The sequence below is a fragment of the Glycine max genome, chromosome 11 (genome assembly GCF_000004515.6).
Source record: "Glycine max cultivar Williams 82 chromosome 11, Glycine_max_v4.0, whole genome shotgun sequence".
Taxonomy (NCBI): Eukaryota; Viridiplantae; Streptophyta; class Magnoliopsida; order Fabales; family Fabaceae; genus Glycine; species Glycine max.
In genome coordinates, this window is record NC_038247.2 from 16,371,474 (window position 1) to 16,390,685 (window position 19,212).

The following is a 19,212-nucleotide window of genomic DNA, read 5'->3' on the forward strand; positions in this document are numbered from 1 at the left end:
TATAACATCTACAAACCCTTATGCTTAATATCAGATATGGGATAGAAAAAGAAAAAGAAAGTTAAAACCTAAATTTTCTGAATATTGAAAACAATGTATGCTCGTAAGAACTCCCATTTTCTGTAAAAAAAAAATAAAAAATTATAATGTTGGGGTGACTTACCCTTCATCAACGAGTTCTGACAGTATAAGTTTGGACTTCTAAACATTTTTCATATATTCTTTTTCAATGTCAATTAATACATATAAGAACTCTTATTACATTTGAAAAAGATGAAATTGAGCACATTAATATTATTGTATGTCAGTAAATCATACACATTTTGGTAATCAAAATGAAAAAATAATATATAATTTGGTCTAAAAATTTCTTACCAATTAAAAAGTTACGATCAATATCCTTATGAAAGACTTCAGGAAGTGAGTGCACACTAAGAATGCTCTATGGAATAATTGTATTTATGTTATTTTGCAATGGTTATATTCTTTTCAAAACTAAGTTTAAATGGATATTTTGTAGTAAGATATTTTCCATCATTTGTCTGCACATCAAAATTTGACAATAGGTAGATCATCTCCTCTTCTAACTTGGACCAAAAAATATAAATAAGTTACTTCCGACTGCGACACCAATTTTTTTCCCATGCATGACAAAAGAAAAAAGATTAAAAATCTAATAATAAGAAGTGTTATCAAATTTAATAAAAAAAAACACACCTTGTTATCAATTAGAACTAATTATAAATCGCCATCTCTATTTTTACTATAAAAAATTCTCTTTTATTTATATATATAAATTTTTACAATATTAATAAATATTATACATACTAAATTTAGTACATGATTGACTTTTAAAAAATATTAAATATTATACCTATTAGTTATAATATATTTACTAAATATAACATTAAATACCTAAATGAGTACACAAATATATGTAATATTGATTTAATACATGATTGAATTTTTATTTATTTAACAATGACTAAACCTATGTAAGGAAAATAATATTTCTTTTTATTTATTTAAATGTTAATAATATTTATTTAAAATGATAATTTAAGATAAAAACTAATAGTTTCTTAAAAATATAAAAAAATAATAGTATATATATTTATATTCTTATTTAGGTATTTAATATTTCTATATATTTGTATTTAAATCTATATAAGTAAAAAAAAGTCTCAATTTTTTTATTAGAAAGTAGCATTCTTTTATTTATATAAATATTCAGACTACTTTATAATACAAATTTATTATTATACATATATTTGCATATATAACACATATATAGAGAGAGAGAGGTTCATAAGTCATATATTTAAAGAAAAATATTTTATTTTTGTGAAATTTAGTTAATATTTTACATTTAATAGGTATAATATTTAAATTTTTTATAAAATTTAATGGGTATAATATTTAATGATCTTTTAAATTTAAAATTATAATGTATTTGATAAATACATTAACTAAATCTATATAAGGAAAACATATATATTTTCATTCATTTATTTAAATTGTTTGAATAATTATTTAAAATAATAATTTGGGATAAAAATTAACAGTGTATATGCATGTCTGTGTCTTTGTTTAGTTATTTAATGTTATATTGAGTAAATACATTATAATTAATAAGCATAATTTTATAAAAATTAATTATATAAGGAAAAAAATACCCTTTTATTTATTTATATAAATTTCTGTCATAATTTCTTAAAAAGAACGCTTAATTATAAAAACAAATATTATGCATATTTTTATACTTATTTATATATTTTATTTTTTAATAATTAATTTATTTAATAATATATTTTAAAATACATAGATTTGTGATCCATATATTCAAAAAAAGAACTACAAAAGGTTAAATATTTTATAGAGACTAGAAACAGAATTCTAAAATTTTAGAAGAAATAAAAACATAACTAACCCTTGTTATTATATGTGTGTATAAAAGTTGATAGTAAGTAATGATAAAAAGTAAGAGATAAGTTTTAATTGTCATTGTGTGTGTGAGCGTGTGTGAATTTCTCTATTTTAAATATGTATTATAATGTAAACTTTTTATATAATAACAAAGATTATTAAAATTTTGATATAAAAAATTCATATGAATAGTAAGCAAAAATTGCATTTATTTAATATAATAAATATAATTATGAGTGAAAATATTAAAGTTAATTGTTTAATAATTCTAATATTAACTATAACTAGTACTACAAACGAAAAAATATATTAATGTAAAATACTACATTGAAAATATTGTATGGTACATCAATAATATATATATATATATAAAGAGTCAATTAATTTCAACAACCATCAGTAAAATTAATAATTTCAACTATAAAAGTCAATTAATCATTATGAAAAAAATTCACTGCATGTTTAGAATTTTTCATAAAAATAGTTTAGAAGAGAAAAATGAATCCCTCTATTATTTAAAAAATTATGAATTCTTAAATTTTATGTTATATTCCAAACGTTATATAAACCCATTTCCTATTCACTATATGCAACAAACCAATTTAGTGTAACTTTCATTTGCGCTTAAAATATTTCCTAATTGAGAGTAATATTTATTTATTGAAGAGCCAGGCATTTTTAAATAGATGTTTTTCGAGATATGCAAATTTAAAGTTTAATCCATTGACAACATTTTTAAGGACAAAAATAGCAAAATAGGCCTAACTCGATAGGCTAGCCAACAACTTGGAAATGAGGATGGATCGAACTCTCAAGTTTTAGGCAAGAAAAGAACTAGCAGCTGCTACTTCCATTTTCCCTCTTTACTGATACACTTCCTTTTTTATTTTCCAAAAATACCCTTGTACTCCCTCTCACTTCTCTTATCCGCAAAATCTACCAATTGCATCATACCCGAACATTATGCCTTGTGTGCCTAAAATCCTATCTTGCATCTGAACATCTACAAGAGCCATGTTGAAGAAAATCTCAATCTCGTAAACCCTCAATAGTCAATCTTGTTCTCGATTGATATCACCAAACCTTAAACCTCATTTCAATCAAAGACCTCATTTCTTTACCCTTAGATCCATGCTTGCTCGAAAAAATACAATTTGAACCCAACACCTGCTCACGTTTGGTTGGTGTGGTACGGTTGGATATGGGTTCATCTGTTGGAGAGTTTTCTTTTGTTGGGGTCAACGGTTATATTATTTGTAGACTTGGAATGCTATTTATATGGTGTCTATAGATATAATATACATATATAGGTATACATACGTAGGATGATGGTTTATGTCTTACATATAGGTTATTTTTGGCAAAATTAGCTCAAAGTTGAAAGTTAGTTGATAGTTGGAAATTGAAAAATTAACTTATAAATGATAAATGTTGAATAAAGTTAGCGGTTGAAGTAGTTAAAAAATATAAAATGTTGAAGAAGAAAAATAATAAAATCATGATTTATTTAAAAAGATAAATAAGAAATTTGATAAATTTATTAAAGATAAAAAGGAAGAAAATATATAAAACTAGAAGTAGCATTTTAAAAAAATTACGTTAAGTAACATTTTAAAAAACACTAGAAACTACTAAAAAACTTGTTTGTTGAACATCCAAATGAATTTTTCAGCTAGTAAAAAAAACTAAAAGTTAACTATAATGTTTTGTCAAATATAGTCATAATCACGTGTATTTGTTTGATGTCTTGGAATCTTCCTGTTGAATCTTAGTGTATTGTTCGGGGTCCACAAAATGGACGTGGGAAGTGACGTGGTGCTCCAATGTGCACGTCAATCCTAGCATAGGAGCACGAATGTTTCACCCCTTAACAGTCGAGTTACTAGGCCAACAGGTTATCTTTAATATCTCATTATTTGAATATTAATGATAATGTTAAAACTTCTTCATCAAATGACAGGTACTTAATTATCTATAAGATACACATTATCTATAAGCAACAACTTATCTACTAGCTATTATCTACAAGCTAGCAATTATCTGCAAGGGTTGTTACACCACCATAACAACCCCTACAAACAAGAACCCAAAGCTCCTACTCCAATCCATAAGTACCAAGTTTTATCTCACCCTTTTCATATTCATTCTCACCTAACTCGCATACTTACTTGAGTGTCAGAATCCTTTGTTTTGCAGGTCCCCCTTCGTGATCTCCTAATAAAAGGTACCACAAGCCCGACACACAAGATCGTAGAGCTCATCTTGGCCACGTCGTCCCTGACGTTAATCAGCTCCAGATTTTGGTAAGTACATTTGACGTTCACCATGAGACCATGGTAAAACTTTTCATGCGGCCTCTTTTCACTAATGGTTAGCAAGCGATCTGACCTAATACGTGAGACCCTTCTAGAAAGCTCTAATCCTCCCCCAACAACCATGATAGACATCGAAACCCCCTAACAACTCCAAACCCGCATTGTGGAGATGGAGCGACATCATGAGGAGGAACTTAAAAAGTTGAAGGTTGACCATGAACAATTGTAGGCTCGTGTGAGACGCCCTAGGGCGACGAACACTTTGCTCACACAATACATGAACGTACTTAAGGGGAATCACACAACCTTCTTCCAGCATTAGTGATGCATTCGCCTGTGACTGGTTATCCGAGCTCCACCAGTGTGCGACCATTGTCGCCTGAGGCGTGCTGAGGATCTTCCCCTTTCTTTTTGTTTCATATTTATCTCTTCTTTTAATGCAATATTGACACTAATATGTACGGTTATGCTATACTATTTATATTTTCTATTTGTTTGATTGCAATTGTGATTCAACTGAATTTGATTTTTTTTTCCTGATCTAATATGCGTTTAAAAGACTAGGGACTAAATTTGCAATTTCGATTCTTCTAAACTTGATAGTTTGATTTTATAATATACATAAATAAAAGAGTAACTAAATTACAATATATAAAAGACTAGGGAATAAATTAGGAGAATCCCTTCTAGGCTAAAGTTTAGTCTAGTACTCACCACCAATAGGGCAAAAATAGAAGAAAAAATGATTAAAAATCCCAATATAATACATTTTAGCTTAATAACTATCTTGCAAGATAGTTAAGATTAGCAAGTCCATATTCAACAACAACAAAAAAAGATTAATAAGGCCATTTAAATTCTTAGGCCTAAATTAAACTTTAGTTAATTTCATTATCCTTATATTCAACATTGTTAGGAATGTAGATTTATGTTTAACTCAATCTTACAAAATCGACTTATAAAGTGAGTATTACTCCTAACTTATATACTCTATCTCAACATTATTTTAGCCAATGTAGGATTTCAACATGTTGCATTTTGTCCATGGCTATTTGCCATAATGTGAATCTTCAACACACCCATCTTTGCCCATGGCTACCACCACCACAATGAAGGTGGCTAAGGAGACCCCAATTAAGATGACTTTCCAATTATCTCCCTCCCGCTCAAGGCTATCTGCCTAGAGCGTGATAAGCATAAAAGCCCTCCAATGGAGCTAGGATAAGCTTTGATACCAATTGAAGATTTTTTGTAGATAAATATATTTGTAAAAGAAGGATATATGTTGTGTAGAAGAGTTTCTTAAATATTATATTCATCTTCATTACAAGTTTTATGACAAACTTGTAAACCCCTTTCATATGACTCTTCTCTCATTTAGAGTGGTGAGGTGGGGTGATTCTTTTCATCTCAATAATCTATATTTATAGAACAAACATCCTAATCATAAATAAGGAAACAAAACTTTAGTTTATAGATGATATCTTTAAATTTAAACAATATCTTAGAGATAATATCCTTTTAAATATTTGCTATATCCTAGAGATTTGAATTGTTTTCTAACAATCCTTCCCTTAATTAAGATTTCTAAACTTCAACTTCAATGTCTGTCATTATGGATACTCATCGAAGTCATCCTTCTGCTATGCAAACTTCGATATGTGTCTCGCCATATGTTTATGAGTATTAAATGGTCTCAACTTGTCGATTTGTACTGCTAAAAAACCCGTCATTGGAACATGGCTCTTGACTTTCACATTTCCAAGAAGACAACTTCCTCAAGCTTCAATACTCTTCTTTGATTGGACATTTGCGGGTAGTTTGACAGCAAAAATAAATAACTAAGATAGATTCTAATACCATCTTAATTAGAAATATGAGTTATGGGTCTAATTCAATCCTACAACATTGGGCTTGTAAGCTGAGGCTTGTCCTCACTTATATACACTATTTTGGCATAATCACTGGCTAATGTGGGATCTTCAATAAACATGTTCCTAAAATATGTTCCATCAAGTTAGCTTTGAAGTTGTTGATGAATCTATCTTTGACAAAGGAATGTTGTTCTCCTTAGTAGGTATATAAAAAAATTATTTTTGTCATTCCCAACAATAAAAAAAACATATGATTCTTACTCTAAAAGCATTTAACTTCCTTGTTCTAGAACCTTCTGCATGTATGGCGTATAATTTCTTGGCATTAACATTTAAAAGTAGATAATCATAAGTTGTTTATATGGCATATTCATATAGCAATTAATTGTCACACGTTATTCATTTTTGTTAAATAATACATTGTCACTACTATTAATTTTATCCAAAATCTTCTCCAAATACCTTTTTCATTTTTTTCTTTTTAGTTCCCATGCTAGTTTCAAGACTATTTAAGAGATGCCTCTTGAATTTCATAACTCCTCATCTTTATGATTCATTTCCCTCAAATATCACTTCCCACCCATTAGTGCCTCTACCTTGGATTTCACTATTTGTTTATCACTGCTAATTTAAGAGTCAATTTTGGATCAAAACTCATTTCTCCTCTATCTTGTTATTTAAAGCAAGTGAAACGAAAAAAAGGTTAGCTTATTAGAGATGGATTTTTTTATCCATTACTCAGGTGAGCGAGGTATCATTGAATACAAATAAACATCAAATCGTGAGCCTCTTGCATGTATGAGTTTTTGGTTAGTTTACGATTTAACCATGTGTTAGGTTTACTTGTTTAAGTTTTTTTTATTTTAGTTTTTTTATTTTTTATCCAAGGTTAAACATCATCTTTGTTACTTTTTTTTCCTTTTAATTCTAGTTATTTTGGGCCTAAGTTCAATCCTATACTCATTACCAATAAGGTCCAGTTAAGGGAAAACAATGTTTAAAAAGCCCAATTTAATATCCTTTAACATAATAAATGATCATTTGGGCTATTAGGTTTACATTCTCTAAATACATCATTCTCATCTCCTTTTCTTTTTCGTCTCTCCGCCGATTCCATAACCATTTGGGAAATGCTTTTTCTTATTCCTAACTCCTTCACTGTCTCGTTTCTCTCCTCTCCACCCACCAATGTTACTACCTTGAATCACTCTACACCTATTGTGACTAACTTTAGATTCAATCTTGTATCTCGCTCATTTCTTTTATTTCCAGGTACTTGGAGCAAGCGAAACAAAAGAAGAAAAAGTTATTGTAGATGGTTCCTTTTCAATCCATTACTCTGGTGAGTGTGACATTGTTGATTATGAACGAACACTAGATTGTGTATGTTTTGTATGTGTACATGTGTGTGTGTATTTTTCAAATTTAAACATGTTTAGATTTGTTTTCATTTTAATTTATGATTTTTTTATTTAGGATAAAACACCATTTTTTTTTGTTGTTGACTTTGTTTATTGTGGCTTAGGGTGTTCAGATATAATCCGATCCAAAAAACAACAACTAAAATTTTAATAAAAAAACAAAAAAACTGACATAAGCTATTTTTTATGATTTTGTTGTCTAATTGGTTGGTTTGATTCAATTTTTTTTATTAGTGTGCCCAAACTAAATGGTACCAATAATAATAAATTTAACGACTGCTAACAAAAAATATGGTTCTCATATGTGTGCTTAAAGATTTTTCTTGGGGTATATGTGTATAGTCCCTTGGATTTCTCTCTCACTTTTTTTAATTTGTTTTGCTTTCCTATTAATTATGGTTATATATTCCAGTGTTCCTTTTTGTTAGAATCTAGTTATTTGATTGTTAATTTTTTTAAAAGGGTGTTTAAATTCACAGGACTGAGACATATGTTATGGCATCCTTCTTATGTTGTATTTGGCTATTAGTTGTAGTTGAATTGTTTAAGCCTTGTAGTTTTATTTGGTTTATTTTCCTTATTTTTGTATTTTCATGTTTTGTTTTTTCCATATGTATGGATAAAGAATTAAAGGCATCCATTAATAAGGTATTAAAATGTCTATAAGGATATGTTGGTAAAAGCTGAACCATGCAATCTAATCCAAACCACACTTTATTGGATTAGATTAGATCAATTTTTTTAGAAAGTCGTCAAAATCCATTTTTACCTTTGAACAATGTTGTTTAGGGTTCTGGGAGTAAATTTCTTATTTCTGCCTCATTTCCTAATGCATTTTTTTGGGGTAAAATGATAAGTGTGATTTATCATTCATCATGGATTTCTTTAATTTGGGGGAAAGGTTGAGTATTTATATGTGAAATATCAATTACTTAGTTCATAAAATATAATAATATTTTAAATAAATATTATCTTGTTTTCTTCTATGATGGCTTTCATGCTATAGCATTTTCATAGTTGGCCATTATCCAAGATTGGTAAATCTGATAATACCATAAAGTGTAAACAAGTTACTCATGCAAACAATCCTACAACCATAAAGGAATATATAAGCACATGAGACATTTTGAAGCAAGCTTTGAACCCTCCGATGAGACAACTTCAAGATAATATTGCAACACTCTCATCAAGGAAACATGAATGGCATCAAAAAGGTGTTTGCAATGCAACAATTAACAAGACCAACAGACTTATCCAGAGTAAACAACATTAGAAGCAAACAAACGTTGAATGATCTCAAAAATCCATATATGGCAAAGAAAGGTGAGACACATTGCTTTGGATTACCAATGGGTTCCAAACAATGGCAACAATTCTAGTGGTGATGACAAAGGCGATAATGCCTCCAAATCAATCCCAGGCTCACGATCCCCCAAGCCTGAGTAACTCGATGAGTCATCCACCATATCATCATCATTCTCCTCTCCTTCATCGTTGTTAGCCATTGACCCTCCTTTTAATCGGGTCACTCCAATGGACGATTCCTTCCCTCATCATCCCTTCATCATTGCCTTTCTCTAAGTTAACCTTTTACATTGTTCTCTGTCAATAATTTCTCTAACATGACCCTCCTTCGTGCCAATTATTTGTTAAATTCATCGTCCTTTTTTAGTATGGCATGGACCTCTCTACACGATCTAGGTCCTTGAAATCGCCATCCTCATAACTAACCATATACAAACCACATTCGTAAAACACGACTTTCCTGAGAAATACTTTGTTTCTAGGAAAATCCTTTAGCACATACTTTCTAATCAGTGCTACGACTCACGTCTCCATTGCTTGCTGCTTCACCTCACTCTCACTCTTCTCCCTTTATCGTCTCTACTTCCTCGAATGACCTTTCAATCACACAGTTGATGGTTCCATTGTCCAATCAAAAGTAGAATTGGAACCCAGAGATAGACCCTTGGTAGAAATTGACTTTAATTTTTTATTCCTAACCAACTTTTCTATTAAAAAGTTAGGATTAACCATATATTGCAAAAGCATGTAAAGAAAGCAAATATAGAAGATAAATGAGAGTGGAAATGGAAAATGAAGAATGAATTGGATGAAAATTAGAGCATTGAAAAAATGGAAATTGGCAAGAGATTGAAAAAGAAGGGAGGAAAGGGGGCATGCCCTTGATAGGTAAGAATGGAAGTTGATGATGAATGATTTGAAGAAAGTCATTGTTGAGGAATAAGAAGGTACAAGAGGAGTAAAACATGAAAAGAGAAAACCTAAGTGAAGGAAAATGTAAAGTAAAATGGACAATGGGTTTGTTATTTGTGTTTTCTTTATCCGTATAAATTATTTAGAACATTTTAAATATTATATTAACCAATTGAATTATACTCTTTTAGTGAACAATGAGTTTGTTTTGATGATTTGTTCTAAAAACTCTATTATCAACTTGCATTGATGTTATTCTTACAGGAAAAATATCTCTAATAATTTTCATCCTTTTATTTATGGTCCATAAAGTGAGGGAAAAAAGGGAGGGAAGCCTTTTAATTTTTAAATCTTATGCCTTCGCGGCATAATGGTTACAGGATTTATTTTTTCTTTGCATCCAAAATAAATTTTCATATGCAGCGTTTTAAAACACACTCAAACGAGTGTGCAGTGACGTCAAAACGATTCCCTTACTTACACACAACGAGTGACATGGAGACGACTCAGGTGTGCGCCAACTCGGACGAGACGAGTCAACCCACCCTCCGACTCGTCCAATTACACATAAGAACAGCGTAACTCGGTAACTGAGTCAGACACTAGAACAAACAAGCCAAACTAAAGAATCGCATTGTTCTTCATTCATTCATATTCTGCATCCCTTCACTAGTGTTGTTAATTGTTATCTCTTTCCTTTTGTGCCTCGTTCGCATCTTTTTATACCCCTCAGAATTACACTCTTCACTCCTCTTCAATAGTCCCTGTTTGAACCCTAGCAGCAGAGGTTCGATTCGTTCTTTGTTTTTCTCCTTTTTCAGTTTCTCACAAATCATTTCTCCATTTCTTTTCCCAATTCCCAATTTCCGTTCGCTCCACTCCTAGATTTCCATTTCCTCCGTCATTTTCCCTCACCGATTGCAGGATCTGATTGAACCCTAACTTTCTAATTGAAAGTTTGCTAGGGAAAAAAATCAGAGCCATTTCCTGTCGAGGATCTATCTGTCTTAGGGTTCCAATTCTACTTTCGATCAAACAATGGAACCGCCGGTTGCACGATCGAGGGGCCGCCCGAGGAAGCGGAGAAGAGAGGAGGAGGAAAAGAAGAACGAGAATGAGGCAAAGCGGCAAGCGATGGGGACGCGAGCCGTTGCATTGGTGGGAAAGTATGTGTTGAAGGATTTTGCCGGAAACGGAGTGTTTCTCGGGAAAGTCATTTTTTACGAGTGTGGTCTGTATAGGGTGAGTTATGAGGATGGCGATTTCGAGGACCTAGACAGTTCAGAGGTCCGTGCCATTCTCGTAAAGGACGACGAATTCGGTAAAGACATGGCGCAGCGGAGGGTCGTGCTGGAGAAGTTAGTGGCGAAGAACAGTGTGAAGGCTGAATTGGATAAAGGCGGTGATGAAGGGAAGAAGGAGGAATCGGCCGTTGAAGTGACCGGATCGAAAGGTGAGTCAGGGGCTGAGAACAATGGAGGGGAGGAAAATGATGACGATAATGAATCATCAAGTGACTCGGGCTTGGAGGGAAGCGAGCCTGGGATTGATGAGGAGTCACTGCCGCCGCTGCCGGAGTTTCCGTCGTCTTCCGGCACCATTGGTGTACCGGAGGAGTCTGTATCACTTTTGTTTGCTGTATACGGATTCCTCAGATCATTCAGCACTCGCTTGTTTCTTATGCCATTCACTCTGGACGAGTTTGTGGGTGCTGTGAATTGCCGTGTTCCGAACAGCGTGTTCGATGCCGTTCACGTTTCGTTGATGAAAGTGTTGCGGCGGCATCTGGAATCCCTCTCATCGGAGGGCTCGGAGATTGCTTCCAAATGCCTCGGGTAGTTATATCTATCATCCCCTATTATACTGCTGTTGGATTGTTTGCAAGAGTAATTTGTTTACACTTGATCTTAGTTATCAATTTTAGATCTAAAAACGGTATAGCGGGATAGCCAGAGTTCTAGGTAGCCGCAATTGCACCATTGTGGTGTGGAATTCCTTCAAGCCGTGATCGCAACACTGTCGGCTATTGCAGCTACAATGGGTGTCATGGTTGCGTCCTGCCTCCTGTTGTCATTGGCGAGTCTGTGGCCAATTGAACTTTTGAGTTAATATTATTCCAATTTATTCTCTTTTAGTTTTATTTGCGTAAAACTTAAATTTTTATACGTATATAATTGATATGGCGGATTATTGGCTTTCCACCATTTTCTGTGACAACATTGTTTTAGGGATACGAATGGGTATTGAAGCCTATATGGTTATATCATGATGATAGTGCTGTTATAGCATGCAAAAGACCTCTATTGTAACTGCAATGACTGCTGTTGAAAATCAGTCTGCTGTTTGAATCCCATTGTGACCCCACTACTTGGCTATTTCACAATAGGACCACTACAGCATGTCAGTGACTACCATTATTTTATTGTGTAAAATATTCGATATCTAATAAGATATTTTGTTTGATGTATTTGCAGGTGCAATGATTGGAGCTTGCTGGATTCATTGACTTGGCCAGTCTTTGTAATTCAGTATTTAGTCGTCAGTGGACACACAACTGCTCATGAATGGCGAGGATTTTACAAAGAGGTTGCCACTGATGAATATTATTTGTTGCCTGTGAGTAGGAAGTTGATGATATTGCAAATTCTCTGTGATAATGCTTTGGAATCTGAGGAGATTGTAACAGAAATGAACATTCGGAGGGAATCAGAGGTTGGGGTGGATTATGATGGAGAGGATATCCTTCCTTCAGAAGTTGGGCTTAGAAGAGTCCAGCCAAGATACGCCAATACTTTAGCTTGCGAGGATAAAGAAGCTACAAAGTTTGTTTCAGCTTCAAATGCTGTGAACCAACCTGGGAGCTCTGTTTCATATTCCAGAGATACAGAAGGCACTGAAGATGGTGATGTTGATAGAAATGGAGATGAATGTCGCCTTTGTGGCATGGATGGGATCCTGCTTTGTTGTGATGGATGTCCCTCTGCTTATCATTCAAGGTGTATTGGTGTGTTGAAAAATCATATACCAGAAGGGCCATGGTATTGTCCCGAGTGCAAAATCAATATGATGGGGCCAACCATTGCAAAGGGAACATTACTTCGAGGGGCAGAAATATTTGGAAAGGATTTGTACGGGCAACTCTTTGTGGGTTCCTGCGAACACTTACTAGTGTATGTTCAACACCTTTATACTTTCATTTATTATTGTTATGCTGGATCAGTGGGTAGTATTTCTGATGTTAATGAAATTTGAAGTTCAGTTCTAAAATCCTTAGACTTGAATTTGGGCTTAAACTTTTTATTATGCACTTCATCCTTATGATCTTTTATTGCGATTTATTGCAGGCTGAATATTGGGAATGATGAATTTTGTCATAGATATTACAATCTGAATGACATTCCCAAGGTTCTCAAAGTGCTTTATGGATCCACGGAGCACAGGGCTATATACCATGATATTTGCATGGCTGTGCTTCAATATTGCAATGTTCCAGAGAGTACTTTATTATTTCCTCCTTTGGGTGAAACCCCTCTAAGTCCTGCTACTCGATGCAATGGCAATGGTAGCAGCAACGAGTGCCCTCCTTCCAAATGCTCTTTGGTAAATGGTCAATTTTGTAATTATGACCATGCAAATGATTCAGCTCCTATAATTCTTTCTTCCCAAACCAAAGAAAGCACCCAAGCAGGTTTTGAAAAGTGTGAACGCAATGTAATCAATGATCCTGCATACATGGGTTTCTCTTATAAGCCTTTGTTGTACAATAATTACTATGCACATGGCTATTTTGCTGCATCAGCAGCTGCTAAATTTGCCCTTCTTTCCTCAGAGGAATCTAGATCAGATGGCCATGCATCAGACAATCAGAGGAAAAATGCATCTGGAAACACTTACTTGCAAGCAAAAGCATTCTCACTAACAGCTTCACGTTTCTTTTGGCCAAGTTCTGAAAAGAAGCCTGTGGAGGTTCCAAGAGAAAGGTGTGGCTGGTGCTTTTCTTGTAAAGCCCCTGCTTCAAGCAAGAGAGGATGCATGTTAAATCATGCTGCTCTAAGTGCCACAAAAAATGCTGCAAAAATGCTTGCTGGTTTTTCTTCTATAAGAAGTGGAGAGGGAGTACTCCCTAGTATTGCAACTTACATTATATACATGGAGGAATGTCTACATGGTTTAGTAGTTGGGCCCTTCCTAAGTGCAAGCTATAGAAGACAATGGCGTAAGCAAGTGGAACAGGCCACAACATTTAGTGCTATCAAGCCACTTTTACTTAAAGTAAGTGATTATTAAATTTTTAATTTTTTTTATTGCTATATTTTAATCTCTGCAAATAGTTCATTTGTTGTTGAAGGCACACATTGGCATTTAGCTAGTCTTGCATTTGTTATTTTGACTTATCTAGTTTCCCATGTAAAATATTCTTCCTGCAACAGTTGATGCTGATTCAATGAGCCAAAAGATGCTGAATGACTTTTTATGGATGAACTCCATGATTGCTTTTCTTTGTTTTATGAATTTAGGGCTTTATAGTTTATACAGCTCTGTATCTCTTTTTGTTATGAAATTCAGCACTGGCACCAGGGACTAAATCTCTTGTGAATTAGTTGTTTAAGGATGGCTTTTACCTTTGATTGCCTTGCTGCTTTAAGTAACTTTATGTACTTGAGTAGATATGATGAGGATGGCTATTACATCACTTAAAGTTGTGTTGATGAGTTGGTATGATGTACTAGTTTTACATCACTTTGTAGCTTTTGGACTGTTGACAGTCAACTTGGTTGCTTTAAATAGTTTATGCTGATGTTGCTGCCTGTCAATGTGTTCCTTTTCCAGGATGGTATAATATTATCTTGCCTGTATTGGGAGTATCTCATCATGACATTTCTTGCTTGTGTCATATGAGCAACTTTGTTAATCCTTTATTTTCCAATAGCTAATAAATTTTCATTTTCAGCTTGAGGAGAACATTCGAACGATTGCTTTTTGTGGGGACTGGGTTAAGCTGATGGATGATTGGTTGGTTGAATTTTCCATGGTACAAAGTGCCACATCTACTCTTGGAACAGCACAGAAACGTGCACCAAGTGGTAGGCGTTACAAGAAGCGGTCAGCAAATGATGAAGCTACAGCTGAGGGTTGCCCTGAAAACTTTGTGTGGTGGCGTGGTGGCAAATTCACCAAATTTATATTCCAGAAAGCAGTCTTGCCAAAATCCATGGTCAGAAAAGCAGCACGTCAAGGTATTTTATTTTTAACCACACATTATACCAGAGTATAGGAAAGATAGAATAGAAATGAAGTAAAAATGAAACTTCTATTGAATAACAGAATAAGGTTCTCCCTTCTAACCAGAATAAGCAAGAGTTCAGGAATGAAGCTGAAAGAATAGACTAGGTCTCTGGTTGCCCTGGAATTTTGAGAGTTCTTGTTCTCCCCCTTAACTTCCCGGATGCACACGTTACCCTTACACCTGGTCCTCTCTTCCCTTTTTATACAAAGCCAATCCCCATTCCATGTGTAATTAACAGAATTTGTTCTAACAGACAGATTCTCAACTAACTGATCAACTTGCTTGTTAAGCATCAGAAGTGGGTCCTGTAATGGGCCCAAGTGGCCCAATAATCTTCGCAATTCTTCCTTCAAACATCCATTTTCCTAATTAATTTTTTGGGTTGAGTGGTGGGGTGTCTAAGCATGAGCTGTATTGAGGTTGAATCTTTTAAGGCTGTAGAACCAAGCTCAAAGTTTAGCTTGGCTTGATTTGAATTATGTTTTTATTTTAATTTATTGTTTTATGAACTAAAAAAAAAACTTCGTACCCCATTGCCCAGAGGCTCTTCGCTATGCGAAGGTATGGGGGAGGGATATTGTACGCAGCCTTACCCTTGCATATGCAAAGAGGCTGTTTCCGGATTCAAACTCATGACCAACAAGTCACCAAGGCACAACTTTACCGCTGCACCAGGGCTCGCCCTCTGTTTTATGAACTAATTAATTATAAAATTTATTTCAACATTATTTTTTTTAAATTAAAATATTACATTACGTGTATATGTTAGTTGAAATGACTAGTTAGCTTTCAAGCTGAATATTGGGTGTTCAAGATATATCTGAGTGTTCAACATACAATGGACTCACCTGATATAATCAAGGTTTAGATCAAGTTAGGCTGATGAGTCAGTCTACAAAGCCTATTGAATGTTTCAATTTGATTGTCTCCCCTGCTTTCCTGGATACTAGGGTTTGTGAATTCTTTTCTGTTTACATTATTAGGGAATAAAAACATGTTCTGTTTATTGTGGGGAACAGGTGGTTCACGGAAAATTTCTGGCATTTTTTATGCTGATAGCTCTGAAATTCCCAAGAGAAGCAGACAACTTGTTTGGAGAGTTGCAGTTCAAATGAGTAGGAATGCATCACAGCTGGCACTTCAGGTTCCCTATTTTCATCGAGTTATATTTCAAGCAATAGCTATAACTTTGTTTGGCTGTAAGCATATTGGATCTTGCAAGCTTGGTGACTTGATGAATATTTGATTATTTGCATCAGGTCAGATATCTAGATTTTTATCTCAGATGGAGTGATCTGATTCGTCCCGAGCAGAACATCCAGGATGGGAAAGGTCAAGAGACTGAAGCTTCTGCTTTCAGAAATGCAAATATTTGTGACAATAAACTTGTAGAGGGGAAAAGCTGTTATGGAATAGCTTTTGGGAGCCAAAAACATCTTCCTTCTCGGGTGATGAAAAATGTTTTTCAAATAGAGCAAGATCCAGAAAGAAAGGAAAAGTATTGGTTTTTCGAAACACGCATTCCTTTATATTTGATAAAAGAGTATGAAGAAGGTAATGGAAACATGCCATGTAATGAGGAGCACTTGAATACTGCATCTGAGTTGCTGTACAGAAGGCGGTTGAAGGCTATCTGCAAGGACATATTTTTGTACCTTACTTGCAAGAGAGATAACTTGGATGTGGTGTCGTGTTCTGTATGTCAGATGGGTCTTTTAATTCGGTAATAACCCTAGCTTGATTACTCTTTCATTCATCACTTTTTTCCCCATCCTATTTTGCTCTTTGCATTTGTTTTCTTTGAAGATCATAATTCCTATTTGCTTTTTATTTCAGGGATGCTCACAAGTGCAATGCATGCCAAGGTACTCATTAATGATCCATCATTCTTACTTTATTTTGCTGTTAAGTTTTCAAGATAATCTTGAAATGTGAATGCTGTTTAGTTTTTTATTTAATGACTTGTCCATAATACAAGTATATAATATTTCTATATAATTAACAGCTACACACACAAACAACACTTTGTATTCATGTTGGAAATTTGAAATCCAAGACTAAAATCTTCTGGTTGATGTGAGAGATTAGAGGATGTGGTTATGATATCTTAGCATTTATATTATTCTTGTTCATAAATGTATCTTGTTGCTTGGTATTAGGTTACTGTCATGAGGGTTGTTCCACAAGATCAACAGTCTCGGCAAATGAAGTTGTGTACTTGACCACATGCAAGCAATGTTACCATGCCAGATTACTTGCTCAGAAAGAGAATAATAATGAATCGCCAACCAGTCCATTACTCCTACAAGGACGAGAGAATAACTCTGGGACATTTTTGAAGGGTTCAAGGCCTAAATCTCATGATCAAGTACTGAAATCTTCCAGGACAAAGGCTAATAATCCCAGCATGAAACAAGTTACTCCTGTGACAGCTTTGAAAGGAACAAAGGCTAAATATTATGAACAAGAACCAACTTCTCCCGGGACAAAGGATAATAATCATTTTGACATGCCTCAAGTTGCTTCTGAGGCCACTTCAACAGGAAAAAAACCTCGCAAAAATTGTTCTTGGGGTCTTATATGGCAAAAGAAAAATAATGAAGATACAGACAATGATTTCTGGCTCAGAAACATACTTTTAAAAGGGAGTTCAAACATGCCACAATTAAAACCTGTTTGTCACTTGTGTCGGAAGCCATATATGTCTGATCTGACGTATATTTGCTGTGAGACATGCCAAAGTAAGTATTTTTCTGTCGTAAATAATTGATAAAATGTTAAAGGTGATTATACTCATTTATCTGATGTGTTTGTTTTTCACAGATTGGTATCACGCTGAAGCCGTTGAACTTGAAGAATCCAAAATTTCTAGTGTGTTAGGCTTCAAATGTTCCAAGTGTCGAAGGATAAAATCACCTGTTTGTCCTTACTCTGATTTGAAGCCTAAGAGACAAGAGGGCAAGAAGTCACGCACAAAGACTAAAAAGAAAGAGCATTCTGGAGCAGATTCCAATTCTGGAGCAATCTATTATGGTATGAGAGAGTATGAAGCTGCTACTCCTGCCTTTCCAGTAGAGGATGGTTCTACTCCTGTCTTTAATGTAGAGGATGATCCTACTCACCTCTTTCCTGTAGAGGGTGATCCTACTCCGGTCTTTCCTGTGGAGGATGATCCTCTTCTTTTCTCTCTTCCGAGTGTTGAGCTGATAACAGAACCCAAGATGGAAGGGGATGTTGAGTGGAACAGTGTCTCTGGGCCAGGGCTTCGGAAACTGCCAGTGAGAAGGAATGTTAAGCATGAAGGGGACGGTGATGTTTCTTTTGGAGGTATGCCTGCAGAGGTATCTCTACCTTTAGAATATGCCTCTGCTGTTGACTTTGACAACAAGCTGCTGAATGACTCTGATAATGTAAACTATGATGATTACATGGATTTTGAACCCAATACCTATTTCTCTCTAACGGAACTGCTGGAGCCAGATGATGGTAGTCAATTTGAGGGATTAAATGTGTCTGGGGACTTGTCAGGATATTTGGAAAATTCTAGTACCCTTTTTCCTGAAGAATGTGGAGATGAACCTACACTTTCCTTGCAAGACACCGGCTTTAGTTGTATGCAATGTTCACAAATGGAACCAGCCCCTGATCTCTTTTGTGAGATTTGTGGGATTTTGATTCACAGCCAATGTTCGCCTTGGGTTGAAGTACCATCTAGGCTTGGAAGTTGGAGGTGTGGGAATTGCCGGGATTGGTAATGCTGGTTTTGCCAGTGCTGTAGAATTTTGCTATCGATCATGCAAGCTGGTTGCAATTAGCTCACCATGGATGAATTGAATTCTTAGCTCTGCGACCTTGGGGGCAAGTGATGAGGGATGCTTTTCAACCTGCAGTCGAGGGTTTTCGTTGATGCTATGGAATCATGGGATATCGGCCGATTTTGTTCCCTAGTAAGTGGGATTGTTCTTCCCATTTCACCGTCCACGGAAATTTGCTCTGATGTCAGAGATAAGCAAATTTTTTTTAACAATGCTTCTTCTCTGATGCATTATTTGTATAGATTAAAATTAAAATTCACATTTTTTGAGTTCGGTCAAAATCAAGAAGCTGCACTCAGTTTAAAGCTCTTCTATACTACATTCTTGTTCATTTTCATTCCGTAATATTAGTTCGCA

General features: G+C 34.4%; 1 protein-coding gene across 1 annotated transcript; it reads left to right on the forward strand.

The window, feature by feature from the left end:
• Positions 1–10,190: 10,190 nt before the first annotated feature.
• LOC100796377 (DDT domain-containing protein PTM) lies at positions 10,191–19,160 on the forward strand. The gene is made up of 9 exons (XM_003539134.5): positions 10,191–11,588; positions 12,228–12,923; positions 13,098–14,025; positions 14,705–14,990; positions 16,060–16,184; positions 16,300–16,763; positions 16,877–16,905; positions 17,200–17,781; positions 17,864–19,160. Exons 1-9 carry the CDS (start codon positions 10,792–10,794, stop codon positions 18,793–18,795), a joined length of 4,839 nt encoding a protein of 1,612 aa, XP_003539182.1. The 5' UTR covers positions 10,191–10,791; the 3' UTR covers positions 18,796–19,160.
• The last annotated feature ends 52 nt before the right edge of the window (positions 19,161–19,212 follow it).

Coding starts and splice junctions, on each gene's coding strand:
- LOC100796377 (XM_003539134.5), top strand. CDS start 10,792: ATGGAACCGCCGGTTGCACGATCGAGGGGCCGCCCGAGGAAGCGGAGA. Junction 11,589..12,227: donor ATTGCTTCCAAATGCCTCGG/GTAGTTATATCT, acceptor ATGTATTTGCAG/GTGCAATGATTGGAGCTTGC. Junction 17,782..17,863: donor TTGCTGTGAGACATGCCAAA/GTAAGTATTTTT, acceptor TGTTTTTCACAG/ATTGGTATCACGCTGAAGCC.